The 24,274-nt window shown below is 42.1% G+C and overlaps 1 protein-coding gene across 1 annotated transcript in view; it reads left to right on the top strand.

The window, feature by feature from the left end:
* Positions 1-24,274, top strand: part of LOC129825075 (solute carrier family 35 member F1-like) — a 121,066-nt gene that overhangs the window by 80,817 nt on the left and 15,975 nt on the right. The window contains exons 4-7 of the mRNA XM_055884835.1: positions 3,214-3,373; positions 12,183-12,339; positions 15,187-15,239; positions 18,727-18,881. Of these exons, the coding sequence (XP_055740810.1) occupies positions 3,214-3,373; positions 12,183-12,339; positions 15,187-15,239; positions 18,727-18,881 (525 nt within the window). The remainder of the gene's footprint in view (positions 1-3,213; positions 3,374-12,182; positions 12,340-15,186; positions 15,240-18,726; positions 18,882-24,274) is intronic.

Below are 24,274 nucleotides of genomic sequence, written 5' to 3'. Positions count from 1 at the left end.
CTTGTGGTGTACATGCTGTACTGAAACCATATCAGTTGAGTAGTTTCACTGTAGTCTAGTGTCACTTTCATTCGTCAAGTCTATGGTAGCCTGAAAATGTGAGGTATCAGCAACAATCGGAAGAAATAGATCAATTCCCTCTTCAGATCATAGTGGAGATGTGTCATTTTCCATTTGCAAGAAGTGGGAGGGAACCATGTGGAAATAAGTTGGCAGAATAACATCTGTAAATGTGTCTTCTGTCAGCTTGTGGGTCTCTGCCTCTGCCTCTACTCAGCCAGACAGAAAACAGATGGAGTGTCAGGGTCTATATCCGTCAGATACCGCTCAGCTCACATTGTCCCCCGACCGCCACTCGAGACCGCTCCGCCTCGCCGTTATTTCGGGAAGTGGAATCGATGACCGGCACGGCACCGCTATCTCACGACAGAGAGAGATAATCCGTGGCCTGGGCCTGAGTCCTGCTCTGGGCTGGAGCAGCAGGAGTGGGAGTGTCAGGGCCAGTGGTGTGGAGGGCTGACTGTTCTGTTGCAGTAAAGTAGGGGAAGTGTAAAAGATACCAGAATCCCCTCATTCCCCTTGGGTCTGGCCTTGTGACTGACAGACAGAAAGACCTCATTCCCCTGTCGTCTGGCCCTGTGACTGACAGACAGACAGACAGACAGACAGACAGACAGACAGACAGACAGACAGACAGACCTCATTCCCCTGTGGTCTGGCCCTGTGACAGACAGCCAGACAGACAGACAGACAGACAGACAGACAGACAGACAGGCAGGCGGGATGACGCAGTGACGCGTTGATCAGTACCTCCATGCCCTGCTGACCCAAAGTCAGCACAACGCACTGATGTGACAAGCACACGAATGGCCTGCAGCTACTGTTTACACAGCGATGGATCTGACTGTCACTGAATGATTAGGCCGGGCGGTGACGAGAGTGATAGGGTGACTCTCTTCCACAGTGTAGAGACAGAGATATTTGAGAGTAGCATTGCACAGCAGCAGCTCTCTCTCTCCAAAGTAAACCCAGCCTGAGCATATGGCGAAGGTGATTAAACATTCAGAGGAAGGGGTGCTCATGGAATCACTGTAAATATTGACTCCGTAAACAGCTAGAACTCAATCTGGGACTCCTCAGTATTTTTGTTTTTCGAGGTCTGCTGTGCAAGTTGGTTTGATATTTAGAGAACAGCTCAGGTCAAGTGAAGTCAAATGAAGTAAGTTTGGTTGTTAGTTGGAGACTTTATCAATGGACTCTCTCACTATAAGGCCAAGTTATACTCTCCTCTTGTTACTCTGTGCAGGGTCATTTGCTATTTAGTTTGATTGGCTTTCACTAACTGATTCCTTTGGGAGGGTGGAGGAGAGAAATAGCCATAACAATTCTCAACAGTGTTATGTAAACTATAACAAGGTTAGACAATGCCTCATCAATATTAATATGCAGGCATGAAGAGAACTGGGCATAAGACGGTGCTATAAAATACTTTCCCATTAAGGGGAAATTATTAGTTGTTATGAATGGTCATGGTGTCTGGCTAGGCTCCAGTATGAGGAGATCAGTGGACACATCTGGGGAAAGCTCCTCTTCATCAACTTGTTAGAACAGGCAGCCACAGATGTAGGATCTTTATTTGAGCCAGTTTGCTGCAGCAGGAAAATAATCCTGCAGCAACAGGAAATGTGAATTATTATGTGGACAATTTTTTGTAGGGGTTGATACATTCCTCATTAGGGAAATCAACAACTTTAGAAGCCTTTTTAAACTTCAAATACACTACCAGTTTGCATTTCCTGCTAGGCAAAAGAGTGATCAAATTAAGATCCTACATCTGAATGCTACTCAGTCCTCCACTTCAAGATATGCAGGTAGCCAGCCGTGGTCCTGGTGACAAATCACTGTAAAACAGAGGAATTAGTTGAAGATTTATTGCGGCAGAGTTAAGCGGAAAGTCTTAGGACTGACTAAATCACATCATTCTTTCTCCTCACTTGGCTAAGTCTCATAGGACCTGTGATAATTGTATTGGTTTCAATAGTTTGTGGTATTTGTAAAAAGGAGCAGAGAATGTCATTGACAATGTCAGGTCTATTATTTTGCTAGTAATTCACTGTAAAAGTTGTCGGGTTAATGCCAGAGCTGTTCCCCAGATAGCCCTGAGAGAACAGGTGAGAGTAAACACAGAACTCAACCTCAATCACTCACTCACTTTCAGGGTTCTCTCATGTTTATCGTTATCCCTACACTGTATATTTATCTCGCTCCACTTCCCTTTATCTCTCGCTCTTGCTCTCTCTCTTTCTCTCTCTTGCTCCTTTTCCACTCATCCTTCTGTCATCCTTCTGTCATCCTCATCCTTCTGTCATCCTTCTGTCATTCTTTTTCTCTCGCCTGCTCTCTGCGATTGTCCCTCTCATTTCCTCCCTCCACTTTCTCTCTCCACTCTCTCTCGCTCAAGGGCACGCTTCACTACAGTAACAGACAGGTTTATATAACCAAGCAGTGAAAAAGCCTTCCATTAGGCAGAAACACACTGGCCTGATGAGAGAGTGAGACATACTGGGCTGTCGTTTACACATCGATAAACCACACGTTATTATGCCAGGGTTGTCTTCGGTGTCAGAACATTCATTGCACACATCGATGTTGTGAGCTGCCAGGAGAGCCACCGCACCACCTCTTCTCCTCTGTGTACTCAACCTGTGATGAGCAGTAATGGGGGGGCCATTTTGCTGTCCTGCGGTTAACCCCTCGTTCTCCTGTGCACTACCTTTCCCAGAGGGTGAGCCCATAGTGCTACCACTAAGTGCCAGAGAGGCTTCCCAGAATGGAGGCCTGATGGTCCCCTAGGCGATCATAAACCTTCCTCTCCTCCCTCCTGCATCACCCCTTCTCCTCCCTGACACGCCATCCTCCATCACCCCTAATTCGCCATCCTTATTTTCTCTCATCACCATTAGTGTTGGACTGTCCTCTGACCTTGTCCTCTATAGTACTGTGTGTCCCCGCTGTCCTATGTGTCACCCCTGGACTTTGTGGTGGGTGGTTTTAGCTCTGCTGTGATACCATCTCTGGTGTTTAGGTTTGTATTTTGTCTATGTGGTGTACAGTATCTTGGAACTCCATTGAAACCATTTTCTCTGTGTGTGTCTATGAACTAGAGTTCAGTGTGTCCATTCTAACCCTGTATCTCTCCGCTCTGTCTGTTAGCTCTTAGACTGTTTCACCATCCCCGTGGTGCTGCTGCTGTCCTGGTTCTTCCTGCTGGTGAGGTACAAGGCCGTGCACTTTGTGGGCGTCGGGGTGTGTCTGCTGGGCATCGGCTTAATGGTGGGGACAGACGTCCTGGTGGGAAGACAACAGGGCCTAGGTAACACACACATGCTCACACACACAAACACACACAACTTTGAACTATATGGGCGTAATATCAGGTTTTGATTTAGGGGAAGGCGAGGATGGGTAAGCGCAGCCCTTTTTTCTTTATGATTGTTTATTTATTTAATTTGAAGATTGTACATTTGAAATATCAAGGTTGTTTTTTTAGTTTTATATGATATAACCTAAATGTAGAGGTCGGGTATATTATGACTTAAAAGCTGTGAATCGGAACGAATAGCTTTTATTAAGATTGTAACGGCTGTTTGAAGAAGAGGACCAAGGTGCAGCGTTGTACGTGTTCATGATTTTATTAAAGCTGAACACTAGAACAAAAAATAACAAAGCGGAACAAACAAAACAGTTCTGTCTGGTGCAGCAACACAAAACAGAAAATAACTACCCACAAAACCCATGTGGGCAAGAGCTACCTAAGTATGGTTCTCAATCAGAGACAACGATAGACAGCTGCCTCTGATTGAGAACCACACCCGGCCAAACAACAAAGAAATACAAAACATAGAACACAAAACATAGAAAGCCCACTCCAACTCACGCCCTGACCAAATCAAAATAGAGACATAAAAAGGATCTCTAAGGTCAGGCCGTGACAAAAATAAAACGTAATAAATATGAAATTATTTATTATAGGGCTAGGATAAAGGATTATATAATTAAAAACCTGCCTAGCTTCTCTATTGGAATAGGCCTATACGATCCTAAAATAATTGGTTATTACACTTTTACATTTAAAAAATACATCTATATATAAAAATGTAAAGGATGATTATTGTTCCGATACACACCGGCAAATTGATGGATTAGGTATTGTCAACAGGGTTGTTGTCTCTAGTGTGTGTGGGCTCGTTAACACTGGGATAAAGAGATTAAAGTTAACGGTAGAACTAATACAAACACTGGCTTATGGAAGCACTTCTCTAAGTGAGAGAAAGGTATAGTATATATTTCTATATAAGTTATTTATGATACCTTTTATATTCTTGATCCTAATGATATAGGCCTAGGTTTAAAACAGCCGAGGTGATAGAGCAACGACCTTGGAATATAAAACAAAATGTGTATGGGTGGAGAGAGGGTTGGTTTTACAGGTTTACTCGCTCTGGGTTGTCAGTACCGCATGTATTCTTGGCTATCGTGCCTTGGCTGTGTCAGAGTCAATTGTAAATGAAACTTGTAATTTTACTAATTAGCGGCCGTTAGAATCTATGTTCCTTTTTCTTTCTTCCTTTTTTGGTCGGAATACAACAGGACATAATGAGGACTATGTGTAATATGTCTTGCATGTAATGGAGATAAAAAAAGTACTGGTCTTGCGATAGGAACTGAGCAGGCTGGGCTGACATGCTTATAGCCTTGCTAGGACTTTCTAAATATGAGCATGCATGTTTAAGATTGTGCTGTTATTATTTATATTAATACTATCTATTATTATTACTATTAAAAAAATTCTGACTGTTTTCCATGTTATTTGGTTGGTTATCTTAAGCACCCTCATAGATATTTATGTTATCATGGGACTGCCCATATTTCCCTCTGGCCAACGGCAATTGTCGGCCAAGGGTTTGCTTTAGGATGCAAAGGTGCGTCATGAGTCAGGGAGAGGGTCTGATCGGCATGGTGACAACATACCTAGATATGGGGGGAGGTTTTAGTGGGTGGAATATTAGGACAATTGAAGGTTTACAAAGTTGCAGCTAAAGTATGCTTAACAGTGCAAATTATTATGGTACAGCTATATGGACACTTAATCATCATGGTGCTTTTTAATGGTAAGTTTACAAACATTGGTTGTGGTAAATATAACTGAAACTTTGGTAAGTGGGGAAATAAGTATAGCTAGTTATAATTGTAATGGCTTAGCAGATTATTAAAAAAAGAAGATACATTTTTACATGACTAAAAGATAAAGAATATAATATCTATTGTTTACAGGAATCTCATTCTCCAAATATAGATGAGGTTGGGTGGAAAATGGACTGGGAGGGAGAAATATATTTTTGTCATGGGCAAAGAAACTCAAAAGGGGGGATTATACTAATTAATACAAATGATGATCTGATTGTGCAAACTGTACAAACAGATCCGCAAGGAAGATGGATTCTTTTAAATATGCTATTGGACCAAAAACAGATCTGGCTAATTCATCTATATGGGCCAAATAATGATGATCCACTCTTCTTCGAAAATATATATAATAATCTATTGAGCTCGCAAGCAACAAAATAATATATTATTATGGTGGGAAATTATAATACGGTTTTAAGTTCCTCAATGGATCGTAAAGAAAATCACTCTACAAACTATCACCCTCAAGCACTGAAGGAGATCACGAAGATCATGAATACATTAGAACTAGTGGATATATGGATGACACAACAGTGGTAGACTTGATTACCCACAACGACGAGACAGCCTACAGGGAGGAGGTGAGGGCACTCAGAGTGTGGTGTCAGGAAAACAACCTCTCACTCAATGTCAACAAAACAAAGGAGATGATCGTGGAGTTCAGGAAATAGCAGAGGGAGCAGCCCCCTATCCACATCGAAGGGACAGCAGTGGAGAAGGTGGAAAGTCTGTGTTCATATCACCGACAAACTGAAATGATCCACGCACACAGACAGTGTGGTGAAGAAGGCACAACAGCACCTCTTCTACCTCAGGAGGCTGAAAAAATGTGGCTTGTCACCAAAAACCCTCACTAAGTTTTACAGGTGCACAATTGAGATCATCCTGTCGAGCTATATCACCACCTGGTACGGCAACTGCACCGCCTACAACCGCAAGACTCTCCAGAGGGTGGTGCGGTCTGCACAACGCATCACCGGGGGCAAACTACCTGCCCTCCAGGACACCTACAGCACCCGATGTCACAGGAACGCAAAAAAGATCATCAAGGACAACAACCACCCGAGCCATGACCTGTTCACCCCGCTTCCATCCAGAAGGTGAGGTCAGTACAGGTGCATCAAGCTGGGACAGAGAGATTGAAAAACAGCTTCTATTTCAAGGCCATCAGATTGTTTTTTTGTTTTTGTTTTTTTGTTTTTTTTTATCCCATTTTCTCCCCAATTTTCGTGGTATCCAATCGCTAGTAATTACTACCTTGTCTCATCGCTACAACTCCCGTACGGGCTCGGGAGAGACGAAGGTCGAAAGCCATGCGTCCTCCGAAGCACAACCCAACCAGCCGTACTGCTTCTTAACACAGCGCGCCTCCAACCCGGAAGCCAGCCGCACCAATGTGTCGGAGGAAACACCGTGTACCTGGCCCCCTTGGTTGGCGCGCACTGCGCCCGGCCCGCCACAGGAGTCGCTGGAGCGCGATGAGACAAGGATATCCCTACCGGCCAAACCCTCCCTACCCCGGACGACGCTATGCCAATTGTGCGTCGCCCCACGGACCTCCCGGTCGCAGCCGGCTGCGACAGAGCCTGGGCGCGAACCCAGAGACTCTGGTGGCGCAGTTAGCACTGCGATGCAGTGCCCTAGACCACTGCGCCACCCGGGAGGCCGCCATCAGATTGTTAAACAGCCACCACTAGCACAGAGACAGAGAGGCGGCTGCCTACCTACAGACTTGATATAACTGGTCACTTTAATAAATGGAACAGTAGTCACTTTAATAATGCCACTTTAAGAATGTTTACATATCTCACATTACTCATCTCGTATGTTTATAATGTATACTGTATCCTTCACTATCTATTGCATCTTAGCCACTCTGTCAGTGCTCATCGAGATATTTTATAATTATATATTCTCATCCCATTCTTTTACTAGATTGTGTGTATTAGGTTTTGTCGTGGAATTTGTTAGATATTAGGTTTTGTTGTGGAATTGTTAGATATTACCTGTTATATACTGCTGCACTGTCGGATCTAGAAGCATAAGCATTTCACTACACTCACAATAACATCTTCTAACCATGTGTATGTGACCAATAAAATGTGATTTGATTTGAACGACCCTGATCGAGTCAGGTATACATGGAGGAGCTAGCCGTCTTGATTACTTCCTAGTCTCGTTCTTGCTGGCATCAAAGTTTTAAAAAGTATTAATAAGAGACCGAATGCGATCGGACCACCATCTAATTGGCCTCCATATAACGCTTACAGAATTTCCACGTGGACAGGGATATTGGAAATTGAATCAAAGCTTATTGGATGACAATTTGTTCTTAACTAAAACAAAATAATTCGTAATTTACTTTTTTGCACAACATAGGTACAGCAGATCCCCTTATTGTATGGGGCACTTTTAAATGTACTTTTAGAGGCCATTCAATACTCATCATTAAAACTAAAGCAGTTTACAGTAGGTAAAAAGAGATCACACTAATAAAGGAAGTAACAGCGCAGGTACACTACCGTTTGGGATCATTTAGAAATGTCCTTGTTTTTGAAAGAAAAGCTACATTTTTGTCCATTTAAAATAACATCAAATTGATCAGAAATACAGTGTAGACTGTACAGTTCACCTAATACTTTTTTTGCACTATTGGTTAGAGCCTGTAAGTAAGCATTTTACTGTGAGGTCTACACCTGTTGTATTCGGCGCACGTGACAAATAAACTTTGATTTGACATAATTTTGTAAATGACTATTGTAGCTGGAAAAGGCTGATATTTAATGGAATATCTACATAGGTGTACAGAGGCCCGTTATCAGCAACCATGACTCCTGTGTTCCAATGGCACATTGTGTTAGCTAATCCAAATGTATCATTTTAAGAGGCTAATTGATCATTACAAAACCCTTTTGCAGTTATGTTAGCACAGCTGAAAATGGTTGTTTTGATTAAAGAAGCGATAAAACTGTCCTTCTTAAGACTAGTTGAGTATCTGGAGCATCAGCAGTTGTGGGTTCGATTACAGGCTCAAAATGTCCAGAAACAAATACTTTCTTCTGAGACTTGTCAGTCTATTCTTGTTCTGAGAAATGAAGGCTATTCCATGCGAGAAATTGCCAAGAAACTGAAGATCTCATACAACGCTGTGTACTACTCCCTTCACAGAACGAAGCAAACTGGCTCTAACCAGAATAGAAAGAGGATTGGAAAGCCCCGGTGCACAACTGAGCAAGAGGACAAGTATATTAGAGTGTCTAGTTTGAGAAACAGACGCCTCACAAGTCCTCAACTGGCAGCTTCATTAAATAGTACCCGCAAAACGCCAGTCTCAACTATTTATGGAAGAATCACATTGATTAACTCTTTGCTCCTTTCACAGTTTATTTACTTACTAATGGCACTGCCTACTCCAGATGACACATTTTTTTAATCATATGAGCAAAAAAAATAAACATTTTATTTGGAATGCTAAGCCAGACAAAATTAAACGTGCCTATTTATATAATGAATATGAGTTTGGGCAAAAATGATCAAATATTAAAACATCTCACTAAAAGCTTCACTTTGTTACAATGATGCTTGAATGAACTCGAACCCAGTCGCAGAGAAACACAGCAAACAGTGGGTAAGTTTAAATCCAGAACTTTACTTAAAGTCTTCACAGAAACAAGGCAACAGCACAAGAGTGCACTAAACAAAACATAAGACCTAAGCAAGGTTCCAGACCAACAGAGGAACCTAAATAGCCAGGCAACCAGGTGAACAGAGAGGGCAATCAAACACAGGTGAAACCAATAAGAAACAATCAGGGTAACCTGGGAACTAGAAGCAAGGTAAGGGTGCCCTCCAGCAGTAACCTAAGGAAACACACTCCAAAAGAAACAGAAACTGTGACACACTCATACATAAGTTATACTTAAATTCAAATTAGTTCTCCAGTAGATTATTAAGAAAAGCTCATCCTTTGTTCAAAAATTGCCTTTATACAGATTACAACTAATTTCCGCCGAATTGAAAATGTTTTTGTTTTTTTAATTGCCCTTTCTTAATAAACAAGCCGTATATGGCTGGTTACAATTTCTGTTTTGTCCCCCAGAAAATATTTCTTTATGGAACATTTGAAAAAAAAATGTTTTAGATTTATGAATGAAAGTATGAATAGAAGCGGAGGAGTTATGTCACATATGCAGTTATGGAAAATATACGGGAGGTTCTGCTCAATCCAAATTTACAACCAACTGATTGCAGCACTACCACAAAAATGGAGGAAGCAAGTGGAAAGGGAGAAGGTTGGGAACTTGTTTGCTTGCCATATATTAAAGATACAAATTGGCTGTAAGGAACTGGCATAAATAGAAAAATAGACCCGTTTCATCTGAGGACAAAAATGTTGACAGCTTCGCCATACAAGTTGCAAAATAAATGGGAGGAGATCTGATGTACGAATTCCATGGCACATGGTTTATGAACTGGTACAAAAAACTACACTTGATTCAACACTTAGAGTTTTTCCATTTAAATTATTATATACAATTCTTGCCACCAACAGAATGCTATATATATGGGGCATACAACAATCTCTGCTCTGTAGATTTTGTTGGGAATAGACAGAATCAATAGATAATTTATTCTGGTATTGCCTCTATGTAGCTTGTTTCTGGTCACAGTTTCAGGAATGGTTAAAAAAAATCACAACATGCACTTAAAATTAACCTTACAAATAGCAGTGTTGGGTGATCTGGAAAGCCATAGTCAGTCAATAAATAATCTAATAATACTCGTAGGAAAGTTTTTCATCTTTAGCTCACAATCTGTGGATAATGTACGATTAGAAAGGTAAAAAAATTATGTAAAACATCACAGCACAATTGAAAAATATATGACGCATGGAAACCAAACAAGGGCGGTCTATGGTGATAGGTGGGATGGGCTGAGAGTGGCTGAGGGTTGGGATTAAAGAGTTTATGTTTTGTAAAGTATTATTGTTATGTGACTGCTTTATATAACAGTAAAAGTATGTATCCAAAATGTGTACAGTTGAAGTCGTAAGTTTACATACACCTTTGCCAAATACATTTAATCTCAGTTTTTCACAATTCCTGACATTCAATCCTAGTAAAACATTCCCTGTCTTAGGTCAATTTGGATCACCACTTTATTTTAAGAATGTGAAATGTCAGAATAATAGTAGAGAGAATTATTAATTTCAGCTTTTATTTCTTTCATCACATTCCCAGTGGGTCAGAAGTTTACATACACTCAATTAGTATTTGGTAGCATGGTACAACGCATCTGTCACGGTCGTCTTGTGGTGAATGAGTGGACCAAGGCGCAGCGTGAGAGAAATACATCTTCCTTTTATTAGACGAAGACGTAACACGAAAACGAAACACTCTTACAAAACTAACAAAACAATAAACGGCCGTGAAGCTATAAACGAAAGTGCACACACAAGCTACTAACGTTCAACATAGACAATTACCCACGAAAGCCTACTGTCTATGGCTGCCTTAAATATGGCTCCCAATCAGAGACAATGAATGACAGCTGTCTCTGAGAACCATTCAGGCAACCATAGACTTGCCTAGACAACTATACTAAGCCCAACCCCATATACAGAGGCACTGCGTTTGAAGGTAGGCCTTGAAATACATCCACAAGTACACCTCCAATTGACGCAAATGATGTCAATCAGAAGCTTCTAAAGCCATGACGTCATTTTATGGAATTTTCCAAGCTGTTTAAAGGGACAGTCAACTTAGTGTATGTAAACTTCTGACCCACTGGAATTGTGATACAGTGAATTATAAGTGAAATAATCTGTCTGTAAACAGTTGTTGGAAAAATTACTTGTGTCATGAAATTTGTGGAGTGGTTGAAAAATGAGTTTTAATGACTCCAACCTAAGTGTATGTAAACTTCCGACTCCAACTGTATGTAAAATGTATATGTAAAATGTATGAATATGTAGCAAAGAGCTTTAAACATACTTTGATTGCTATTGTGGAGTCTGCTGTGTCCTTCACACAAACACCCTCATCTCCTCCAACACACAGACTGTGTCCTCACGGTGCAGTTCACCATCGCTGTCTCATTGTGTTCAAACCTCACAGTACCTTCAGCAATAACTGAGTCAGATCCCCAGTGTTAGTCCCTGGTTTGCCTTTCACACCCATGGAGAGCCTCCCCCTCTCACTATTGCATTAAGTACTCCTTGATTTCCCCAGCTCATCAAGATTCAGATAGATAGATTGCATTTTGGTTCGATATGAATAATACATGTTACGATCCAAATCATATTACGTGTTCTGGATCCGAAGAGTTTAGAGTTTCATTGAAAACACACGGCTGTAGTTTCATTTCTGTCTCGTGATTGACAGAATCGTTACGTTATAGTGGGATTATTTAAAAATCTTCTAGCATGTGCTAAGCATCTGTAAGATCTTTGTTTGATTGGGTACAGTTTATCCATACCTTACTGAAACCCATTGCAGCATACAGTATTCACTAAGCATGTAGGGATAAAGGAACAATGCAATTGTTTGGTGTCAGCTTCCAATCAATAATGCCTGTTTGTTTTACCAGCTACACAGTAATGTTGCTTACAATAGTGAAAATATATATTTTAAACACAGTAAAGTGAACGGTAAGATTAATTAATCAATGAAACTCCTTCTTCTGTTAAAATCCTACATTTACTCAATGTATGAACTCAAGCACAGTTGCTTTCTGTACCTTTTAAACGCCCAATGTCTTTCCCTGCCTCATTGTCATAATTTTTTTTCTCATAGGATAGACACTTAGTCAGATATTACTGGTGAGGGTTTCATAGGATAACCTATTTGTCATGAATAACTAATGGCTCTTTCATACAGTTTGACAGTCTCTCTCTCTCTCTCTCTCTCTCTCTCTCTCTCTCTCTCTCTCTCTAGGGGACCATAAGCTCCTGGGGGACCTGCTGGTGCTGGGAGGGGCCACGCTGTACGGCATCTCTAATGTGTGTGAGGAGTTCATCGTTAAGAACCTGAGTAGGGTGGAGTTCCTGGGCATGATGGGACTGTTTGGATCCTTCTTCAGCGGCATTCAGCTGTGAGTGTGTGTGTGTGTGTCAGACCTATTGGAAATGATTTCAAATACTTCAACTGTGCTTCATTGAGCTTGTCTGGTAAAATCAAACCAATATAATAGTCCCATAATGTCATACCTAGCCAATCAGGCACTCCAGGCAGGCTAAAGCAAATACAGGAAAAAGAGAGCTGAACACGCCCCCATTCACATCGACGGGACTGTAGTGGAGCGGGTCGTGAGTTTCAAGTTCCTTAGTGTCCTCATCACCAACAAACTATCATAGTCTAAACACACCAAGAAAGTTGCAAAGAGGGCACGACAATGCCTTTTCCCCCTCAGGAGACTGAAAAGATTAGGCAAGGGTCCCCAGATCCTCAAAAAGTTCTACAGCTGCACCATCAAGAGCATCCTGACTGGTTGCATCACTGGTAGGTATGGCAACTGCTCGGCATCCGACCGTAGTGCATACAGCCCAGTACATCACTGGGGCCGAGCTTCCTGCCACCCAGGTCCTATATACTGGGCGTTGTCAGAGGAAGGCCCAAAACAAATTCAAAGACTCCAGTCACCCAAGTCATAGACTGTTCTCTCTGCTACCGCACTGTACCACCGGAGCACTTAGTCTAGGTCCAAAAGACTCCTTAACAGCGTCTACCCCCAAGCCATAAGACTGCTGAACAAGTAATCAAATGGCCACCCGGACTATTTACACCGGCTCTATAGTATTCAGTCTTTCTCTCTCTCCAGATCAGATGATGGCTTCGCTAGCAGCCCCATGCTGTCATATAATCTCCTTTTCTTTCTACGATGCTTCTAGTGCCATTAAGAAGGCAAATTACAGTTGGCCCAGAACAGAGCAGCCAGGCCCTTAAAGGTACACAGAGGGCTAATATCAGTAACATGCATATCAGTCTCTCCTGGCTCAAACTAGAGGAGAGATTGACTGCATCACTACTTGTCTTTGTGGGAGGTATTGACGTGTTGAAAGCACTTGAACTGTCTGTTCAAACAGCGAACACTCAGCTCAGACACCCATACATACCCCACAAGACATGCCACCAGGGGTCTCTTCACAGCCCCTAAGTCCAAAACCTGCTCTGGGAAACAAACAGTACTACATAGAGCCATGATTACACGGAACTCTCTTCCACATCAAGTAACTCAAGCGAGCAGTAAAATCAGATAACAAAACAATCAGATAAAACACACACGTATACGCACACACACACTCACGCTAATACAAACACTCTACATACACACATTGTCGTATTGTAAATGTTATATTGTACATTTGTAATACTAGAGTAATAATGCAATAATGTCTTGTATGATGTATAATGCTATTTCTGATGTAGGCTGTTGATTTGTTGTTATGTAATTACTTTATTCATGTTTGGACCGCAGGAAGAGTAGGGACCTAATAAATACTATACAGTTCGGCCTCCTAACCAACTTTAGTGGGAAAATGCTCAGCTTCGATGGCAACAGGCACACTGGAGAAGTTTCAACTGTACCAGGCAGATGGCAGACAGCATGTAAGGTGTCATGTGGGTGACGGGTTTGTTGATGTCAACGTTGTGAACAGAGTGCACCATGGTGGAGGTGGGGTTATGGTATGGGCAGGCATAAGCTACGGAGAACAAACACAATTGCATTTTATCGATGGCAATTTGAATGCACAGAGAAACTGTGACGGGATCAAGAAGCCCATTGTCGTGCCATTTATCTGCCGCATCACCTAATGTTTCAGCATGACAATTCACAGCCCCGTGTCGCAGGGATCAGTACCCAATTCCTGGGAGCTGAAAATGTCCCAGTTCTTTCATGGCCTGCATACTCACCAGACATGTCACCCATTGAGCATGTTTGGGATGCTCTGGATTGACATGTAGCACAGTGTATTCCAGTTCCCGCCAATATCCAGCAATTTTGCACAGCCATTGAAGGGGAGTGGGACAACGTTCCACAGGCCACAAGCCTGATCAACTCTATGCGAAGGAGATGTGTCTCACTGCAATGGTGTTCACACCAGATACTGACCTGTTTTCTGATCCACGCCCTTACATTTTTAAGGTATTTGTTCCCAACAGATGCATATCTGTATTCCGAGTTATGTGAAATTCATAGATTAGGGCCTAATGAATGTATTTAAATTCACTGATTTCCTAATATAAACTGTAACTCAATAATAATATTAGAAATTGTTGCCGATTGTGTTTATATTTTTGTTCAGTTTTACTACTTTTTAATGAGCTCATTCTGAGGCTTAAAGAGGAATGATAAAAAAAGAAAAACTAGTTATGAGACATTGCCTGTCTTCCCTCCACTTATTTATCCACTTGTTATGTATGAAATGATTCCTATTGGGGAAGACAGTGGGAGCATGGGGACCTGTCTCTGTTTCTGTCTCTCGCTGATGTTAATTTTAGACGCGGGAGCACCAGACGAGACCGTAACCTTGGTAACACGTCAGCACCGCCTCGTCAATTACGCTTTTTCACAGATATGTCACAGAGCGAGACCTGGGTGGATTGTTTTCCATTCCTCTTGTCTGGAACAGAGGGGGGGGATGGTCTACCATGTTGTTTCTATTGTTAGTGCCCCTCTGGAGTCAGAGGATTCCGCCAATAGAATTCCCAGGATCTATTCTGTAGGGTCAGAGGGTTGAACCCCGCCTCGCTCTGATAGGATTGATTTGTCACTGACTCATCAGAACCACAGGTGCTCAGCTGTCAAAACGTTTCTGTCAAGAGACTTGCTTATGATCCTCCTGTCTTACTTTCCTCCCTCCATCAGTAACTCTGTTGTATTCCCTGTCTCACAAAGCTTACCTCTGGCTGACGGAAATAGTTTTTCTTTCTGTTCCAGGGCCATCATGGAGCATAAGGAGCTGTTAAGGGTGCCCTGGGACTGGCAGATAGGTAAGTTACTGTTACTGGGATTTAGATGCTGCTCTCTCTTGCAGCGTTGGTTAGCAGCCCGTGTGGGGGGGTGGGAGGGATACAGGGATGATTAAACATGTGCAGAGTGGGAATTGATTGCCCTGTCTAGAGGAGATGCGCCCCCCCCCCCCCCCCCCGCTGTGTCAGATCCTGCTCACGCAATCAGTTAGGCTGTAAAGGAAGGGGTGTCACTGGGAGATCACTCTGCAAATTAAGTAGGGGGAAGGGGGGGGGGGGCCCTGAGCTAAGATGGATGGGCCGCCGCTGTATAGTCAAAATGTATAGTGGGATGGTGTCAACCTTTACGAACATTTTGTTGTGCCGCATGAGTTACTGGTAGGAGATGAAGGTGTCCACTGTTAGGTTCTAAATAACAGAGTAAAAACGAATGGACAACTATGAAAAGCTCAAACCAAGTTTATTCACCCAATGGGTCAGACAGCTGAACAGACAAAGACATGTTCCCACCAGCACAAGTATATCTACCCCACGTTAGGTGAAGTCTCCTCCTCTTCTCTGAACGTTACATCTTTATTGCATCTTTATGTCGGTAGAAAACTGTTCCTTCTCCCTTAATGTGACCTGACCTTGGGCCCCATTCGTCACTAATCCACAGCTCTCCACCCTTATCAGTGACCACAACGATATGATTGCCTTACTCAGTATCATTCCAAGCCCCTGGCTCATATCCAACCTTAATTGACCCCACCCTATACATTCCTCCTACAGATAACCATTAGCTTCTGGTGTAGAAACCAGACTGTGGGTCTTCTCCTTTCCATAGGATGTCTAACAATAACATGTTCTGACAGAACTGAAATGTTCTGCATTCCCCGCTCTCCCTCAGTACCATGAACAAGGGTATTTCATATTTCAAGTTTAGAAGTCAGAACCCATCACCACTAACTGATATATGGATGCACTTTATTTTCTTATAACAGTGACTGTTCACTTAATGTTTCATTTTAAACAAACAAGCCAAACAGGGTGCTACAGTACAGTATATAGTATCCCATTAATGTTGACTGAGTTTCAATTAACTGGCCACTGAATATTTAAAATACAATGAATTATCAAGACAGCATGTTATATAGTAGCACGTGAAGATGCCCGATTTTAATTTACACTGATACAGGAGCTCAATGTGTGACGTGAAATTCGCCGCTCTCCAAAGCCAAAGCAAGTGACTAGGTCCTTAATCCACTTGGATTTACCCACTTTCTTTTGATTGAGCGAGCGAGGATGTGTGGTGCCAATAGCAGCGTTTGGGTAGCGTCCCAGGAGATGCTGGCTTGTCACAGGCATTAGCCAGTCAGCGGTGGCTTGAGGGGCACGCCATTATCTGTCACTGCCATGGCGGACAACATAACGGGCGCCAGAAGGAAAGATCTCCTCAGCCAAGATTGCTTTGCCCTAGAAAAATAATGAGGACTCGGTCATGTAAAATGTAGGATTGTGAGCGCCTTCCAAATACTTGGTGGGATCAATTGTTGTTTCTTCCCTCCTCAAGCTTACCACAGTTGTGTGTTTTTTCCCTACTCTTAATAACCAGATATTGATCATAAGAAAGATGAAAACAAAGGCCCATACACTGCTGTGAAATAAAATTGTTTATTTTAGATTCTCTTCGGGTGGTAGTCATGAATTCTCATACAAATACAGTAGCTCATCTTTCCTAATAACAGGGATTTGAATATTCATGGGATTTAGATGTGCTTCTAAAAGCAGAGTCTCATACTACTACACCATTAAAACTTAGCCCAGAGATATACTTCAACTTAGTTAAGAAAAGCAGGTGTAGGCCATATTGCTCTCTGGTATGCTGCCAGACAAAGTAAACAAGGCATTTGAATAACTCATGAGGCCTTCTGTTCAGCTATTCCACCAACTACCAACAGCGCCTGGAGAAAAAGGGTTAGGAAGTCTCTGTGCTTGGCCTTACAGAAAATGGCATACATCTTGAGTGGATCGGAATACAAATAATGCTGAATACAGTGAGACTTCCTGGTCTTCAATGGAGACCTTTGTTTTGGTCAAAACAGTCTCATCCTGTTACATGCAGTAGCTTGGGCATGTCATGAATTCATGCACTAAACCAGAGCATGCAGATTAGGACTAGAACTGTAGGAATAGAATGTATCCTATTCCTACCTGATCAGTAGTCAGCTGTCCTTCAATACCTTCTCTCTACAGATAAACAAGTGGATATTTGTGTTGTCTCTGCTGAGGACAAAACTCCTGATATGTAATGACTATAAAAATGAAAAGCGATTGAATGGAATCCTGATTTCTTTTAGTGGAATGAGCTTGTCGGAAATGGCCTTTGCAGCATTCATAACAGCTGCAAAGGCCTGAGAGCAGAATCTGACAGATAAATGCTATTTACGTTTAGTTTTGACACAAATTACCGTTGCCTGTCTGTGTTGTCTTTTCATCTGAGCCAGTACAAGTTGTCTTTCATGAATGCATTTCAAAAAGTCAAACCTGAAACTAGATGAGTTATTTTATTTCAACACTAAATCCATTACCGTGTTCCTGCAGGACAAAGGATTATCAGAATGTCTCTCGTCGCTATATGACCACCTTCTCTCTGATATCTCGGTCATTGTGTCAACATCTTCTGTCTCAGATTCCCACTTCTTCCTCAATGTCTGTCTTTTCACTGTTATTGACCTTCACAGTGACCTGACATATATATATTTAACGGTATTCTCCCCCCCCCCCCCCCCAAAAATGACAAATTAAATGTTTTTTGGTGAAAGATTGGTAAATTAGGAAATGCTGACATGATTAATTTCCCATTTATATCAGTTGGTAATCTTGGTTGAAACAGCAGTAAAATCTTGCGTGATTAACATCTGGGTCTATACTTGTTAGGAAAGGGGAGTTCCAGCAAAAACAAAGTCTCCACCCTCGCGCCAAAGCCCCCCCCCCATCTGACCTTTGTTGGCACACGCACAAAGAACTCGAGGCGAAGCAGTTTAAACACCGCCTTCGCCCAATCCTGATACGTTCAAATAACCAGCGACGAAACCCCCCAAAACTGAACTAATGCTGCTCGTTATCTCGCATCCCATTCAATCACAACAGATTCTTCGGTCTACAAGCTGAATCTGCCCACGAGACATTCATCTGTTTGGTATGCAGGAAGAATGTCACAGGATCCAACAAAATGTTAGATAATTGGACAAATCACTGCACGTGTAATATGGAAATGTGTTGACGAATGGGGAAGATGAGCCCCTCTCTACTCTGTCATGAAGGCCTTTCTGTTCTTGCATGACCACAAGGAGAAAACCCATCTATGCAAACCCTTGATAGACAGACAGGTGAATGATATCTAGCTGGCTAGTTGGTATTCTAGAGAGCACTGTGCAGTTAATTATTATAGTCCAGTCTCTGTCCCTGCGGATCTGTCACTCATCATGTTCTGTGTGTCTGTGTGTGTGTGTGTGTCCTTCCCCAGGGTTGCTCTACATCGGCTTCAGTGCCTGCATGTTTGGCCTGTACAGCTTCATGCCCGTGGTCATCAAAAGGAGCAGTGCCGCGTCGGTCAACCTCTCTCTGCTGACCGCTGACCTCTACAGCCTGTTCTGTGGTCTCTTACTGTTCCAGTACAAGGTGAGTGCTACACACACACACACACACTTTCCACAAGCCTCCAGCATCCATTCTCCTGTACAGATTTTCTTCTCTTACTGCTGCAGCTCTGATAAGATGAAATTTAGATCAAGCGCAGTTTAGTGTGAGAGAATGTTAAGTAAGCCTTCTCTCTTTTAATTGTGTGTTAGAACAAATATAAATGATTTGTTTTTATCTTTCACCCTCAAAGTCTTTCATCTATCATAATTATTCAGATTTTAAGGGATTGGGTTCTGCTGTGTGTACCGCTATCATCTGAAACAAACCTATTCCACATATTTTCTTTGGTTTTACACCAATTGTTTGGGGAAATTTTTGGTTTGCCTTTGCTATTCAGTAAATCAGAGAGGACCAGCGTGTATTTCTGCAGGGCATCGAAGCCTTGTCGTTTGGGAAGATGAAAAGGAGGGCGATGAGAGTCAGTGAGGGCAGCGTGCCAGGGTGGTTGGGCTACAATGTGGGCCTTCATCTTCCTCCGTCCCGGGTGGGCTGATGGCCATCATTACTGTTAAAGCAGCTAGACCACCAAACACTGCCCATTAGTCATGCCTTACAAATAAATAAAGCCCTCTAATCGCTTTCCCAGCTCTGACTCATGTAGTGCAGATTACCACCCACTGCAAAAGTGAGAGAGAAAGAAAGCGAGATTAAAATGGGTGGCTTTATGCCGTGTAAACCTGTCTCTGCACTCTCTCTTCCACCCCAGCAATCCTTTGCTGTGTTAACTCTAAAAGTGTCTAGGGACATGGCTAATATTTTACTTGTATTTCTTAGTTATCCCTCTCTTTATGTTACCTTTAAAATGCAGCTTTTTCAAAGTCAATCATGGCCAATCAACAATGTCTGGCAGATGGCCGTCAACAATATCTGGCAGATTACACTTTATTGTGTATACTACTGTACGTATATACAGTACCAGTCAAAAGTTTGGACACACCTACTCATTCCAGGGTTTTGCTTTATTTTTCACATTGTAGAATAATAGTGAAGACATCAAAACCATGTAGTAACCAAAAATGTCTTAAGCAAATCAAAATATGTTTTATATTTGAGATTCTTCAAAGTAGCCACCCTTTGCCTTGTTAACAGCTTTGCACACTGTTGGTATTCTCTCAACCAGCTTCATGAGGTAGTCACCTGGAATTAATTTCAATTAACAGGTGTGCCTTGTTAAAAGTACATTTGTGGAATTCTTTCCTAATCAGTGGTGTTGTGACAAGATAGGGCTATCTTCTGTATACCACCCCTATTTGGTAAAAGAACAAGTCCATGTTAAGTCAAGAACAGCTCAAATAAGCAAATAGAAATGACAGTAAGTCTTTACTTTAAGACTTGAAGGTCAGTCAATGAGGAAAATTAAGAACTTTGTACGTTTCTTCAAGTGCAGTCGCAAAAACCATGAAGCGCTATGATGAAACTGGCTCTCATGAGGACCGCCACAGGAAAGACCCAGATTTACCTCTGCTGCAGAGGATAAGTTCATTAGAGTTACCAGCCTCAGAAATTGCAGCCCAAATAAATGATTCACAGAGTTAAAGTAACAGACAACATCAACTGTTCATAAGAGACTGTGTGAATCAGGCCTTCCTGGTCGATTTGCTGCAAAGAAACCACTACTAAAGGACACCAATAAGAAGATGAGACTTGCTCAAGTCAAGAAACATGAGCAATAGACATTAGACTGGTGGAAATCTATCCTTTGGTCTGATGAGTCCAAATTTTAGATTTTTTGTTCCATCCGCCGTGTCTTTGTGAGACGCAGAGTAGGTGAACGGATGATCTCCGCATGTGTGGTTCCCACCGTGAGCATGGAGGAGGTGTGATGGTGTGGGGGTGCTTTACTGCTGACACTGTCTGTGAGTTATTTAGAATTCAAGGCACACTTAACCAGCATGGCTACCACAGCATTCTGCAGCGATACACCATCCCATCTGGTTTGCGCTTAGTGGGACTATCATTTGTTTTTCAACAGGAAAATGACCCAACACACCTACAGGCTGTGTAAGGGCTATTTGACCAAGAAGGAGAGGGATGGTGTGCTGCATTAGATGATCTGGCCCCCACAATCACCTGACCTCAACCCAATTGAGATGGTTTGGGATGAGTTGGACCGCAGAGGGAAGGAAAAGCAGCCAACAAGTGCTCAGTATATGTGGGAACTCCTTCAAAACTGTTGGGAAAGCATTCCAGGTGAAGCTGGTTGAGAGAATGCCAAGAGTGCGCAAAGCTGTCATCAAGACAAAGGGTGGCTACTTTGAAGAATATAAAATATGAAATACATCTTGATTTGTTAAAAACTTTTTTATTTACTACATGATTCCATGTGTTATTTCATGGTTTTGATGTTTTCATTTTATTATTATTCTACAATGTAGAAAACAGTAAAATTATTGTTTCTTGTTTGTGATTATATACCTTGGTGATAGAACATTTACTTGCCTTGAGAAACAAAGCTCTCTAAGAATGTTTTCGGTTGTTGGGTCAGAAAAAGGTTGAATGTTTGTACAATATTTGTCAGGTCTTCTCAGAGAGTTTATACAATGTTTCTCTCTGCCAGCGAATAGTAAAAATACTAGAACATAGTAAAAAAGAAACCATTGAATGAGTAGGTGTCCAAACTTTTGACTGGTACTGTACATGTAAGTACTGTATGTAACCTGGAAGTGAGTCAGATACCACACTGAATAGAGTCCTTTCTCTTTATCAATGAAGACCACCACTTGTTTTATTTTAACCGTGCTTCTTGGGTTGGCAGGCCCCTTAATAAATACAGTACAAAGTGTGCGACAGCCTCCTTCAGCCCAGAAATGCCATTAAGTCCTGAGGTCTGTGTCACTGTCTCCAACCTGCCCTGTGATTGGAGAGCGTGAAGTGGAGCGAAGGGTCTAGCTAGTAGCTACCACACTCCCATCAGCTCAAGGCTGTTCCTTCCATCTCTCTGACTGTTGTAATCAGGCCCTGGAGCTGTCACTAAGGGGCATCGTTTCCTCACCACAATCACTTCGCCCCATTCACAGTCCAGAGATGCTGTCTGTTGATAAGGTGGCCCACTCACTTGAGTACGAGCAGGGTAGCTTCTGATAATAACTGATCCTTGCATCAGCAGTCTGGAGGTGGTAAGACAAGAGTGAGTCGACCTTGCAGTATTGTAATACAGGCACAATAAAATCACAGGGCAGAGAGAGGCTTTTTTGTTTTAGCAATTTATTGGGAAATTGTAATAAAACTGGTATTTTCCGGTATTGTTGTACAGTCTAGTGTAGGTCACAAATCCAAGAGGATAACATTAGAACATTCAATGGAACGTTCTGTGGTATACATCACTAAATCATTCACTCCAATCATTTTAATTGTACAGCTGGAGCATAAACCTCTAGTCTATTCTGTTGTCAGTTCATTTGTATTAGCTCGCCCACATGCCAGATTCTCTGGGGTATTACCGACCATGAGAATAATTCATTATATTCTTGTCCTTGTTTGGGGGAAAACAACTTCATTGTTCCGTGCTCAGAAAGGCTAGAGAGATTATTACAAATGCTACGAGCGGTAGCAGAATTCAGGAAGTATCCATTGCGGTCTCTCCGTGAAATTAACATTTCCTAATAATATTAGACCTTCTCTACCTTGTCTCATTTGTTATGTTGGGCCAGCAGCAGCCAGTGCAATGGAGAGGGGATAAGTACACGCAGTACATGGAGAGGGGATAAGTACACGCAGTACATGGAGAGGGGATAAGTACACGCAGTACATGGAGAGGGGATAAGTACACGCAGTACACAGGCCACTTGTTCTTTACCTTTGTGGATCCATGCAGAGCAAGAGAACAGATAAACAATATTTTTACAAAATCTCTCCCTCTTTTGTTTCTCTCTCTCGCTCCCACTTCTCTCTATCTCTCTCTCCCTCCCTGTCCCTGTAAGCTTCCTCAAGGTGGTCTTGCATTGACAAATAGCCACGTCTACTGCAGACCACCCCAATCAGTCCTCTGCTGATCCCTCTCTATAATGCATGTTCCCCTAACCACTGTGTGGAATATGAATGACTTATTCTACACCTGTAATCCATTGGTGGCCATTGCAGGCAGTCAGTGTGGGAAGTAAGAGAGAAGGGAACTCAATATTGTCATGGCCTCTGGATGCATTTCTACAGCATCTGTGCTGCTTTGAAGGCAAGAGCTATTACTGACCAGACTCAGAGAGGAGCAATCCACAAAGAACCAGAAAGTGATTGAGTTGTACTTTGGATAATATGTCTGTCTTTTAAGCACTGAAAGAGTACATATCTTAAGGTACCAAAGTCATTCAAATTGCCAGTCTTGGCAGAGAAGAAAGCATTCTATTCAACACCTGAGACATATCTGTCCTTTGGAGTTTCTACTATAGGACCATGCTACTGTGTCTGATTGCTATGATTCATCTTTGAATGATTCAGTTTCTTTATTGTCTCATTTTGTTAGTCGTCTGATGCCCTTATTGCACCTACAGTCAACGTAAAGTAAACATTAAATCTTGTTCAAATCAAATTGCCTAGGAACAACACAAGCATCCATGTTCCTCGCCAGAACTAATTGCTTTTGAACTCCTAAGGGGAGATGCAGGGAATTGTGTGCTATTATTGACAGTGGAGGATGAATTAATATTAATAGCATTATACTGTAGAGCATCAGGAGGGTAGTGGAGAATGCAAAGGTCTCTAATTTGTTTCAGTATTGATGGAATATTCTGAATTAAGATCTGACAATGCCTTGGCTGTGATAGATAGACACTGGTATTTTGGCTAAAACATTTCCAGCATTTAGCTTAGTCAGTTTGAATGAATATGCCCTATCCTTCTCTCCAGAAATTAGCAACAACAATATTGTATGTAAAGGTTGGTTTATTAGTGCTGTACTGTAAATCGACTGCAGGGAAAGATGAGGGAATAGGGAAGTTGTTGAGGCAGCATTTATTGATTTGGCTTTGGACTCTGTCTCAGCCCACTGACCACTTTGACCACAACTGTAATCTTTGCCTCTAACCAGACTATGAGGAATGAACACATCGTCGTGATGGAATGCTTGTGTCAGCGGTTCACAATATGTGCTTTATGGTACAGTACAATTCTCAGGAGAGCATGCTGTCCAATGTTGAAATGATGGTGGTATCCGGAATTACTTTTCAAAAATACATGTTTGTCCTTGGGTGGAAATCGTCAATCATGAAGATGTCCTAATACTTAGCATGCAGTGCTAATGGTTTGGTTTAACTGTGCTGTGAGCAGCAGGAGCAGAAAAGCAAGGTCCTCTACCTCTATCCTCAGACAGTCATATTTGATTCATATTCTCTAAATGTCTCATGTCCTCACAGTATAACGAAGCTGGGATGCATTCAAAT

Source organism: Salvelinus fontinalis, chromosome 27, assembly GCF_029448725.1.
Source record: "Salvelinus fontinalis isolate EN_2023a chromosome 27, ASM2944872v1, whole genome shotgun sequence".
Lineage (NCBI taxonomy): Eukaryota > Metazoa > Chordata > Actinopteri > Salmoniformes > Salmonidae > Salvelinus > Salvelinus fontinalis.
The sequence above is the reverse complement of the archived record's forward strand: the minus strand, read 5'-3'. Positions and strand labels throughout refer to the sequence as shown.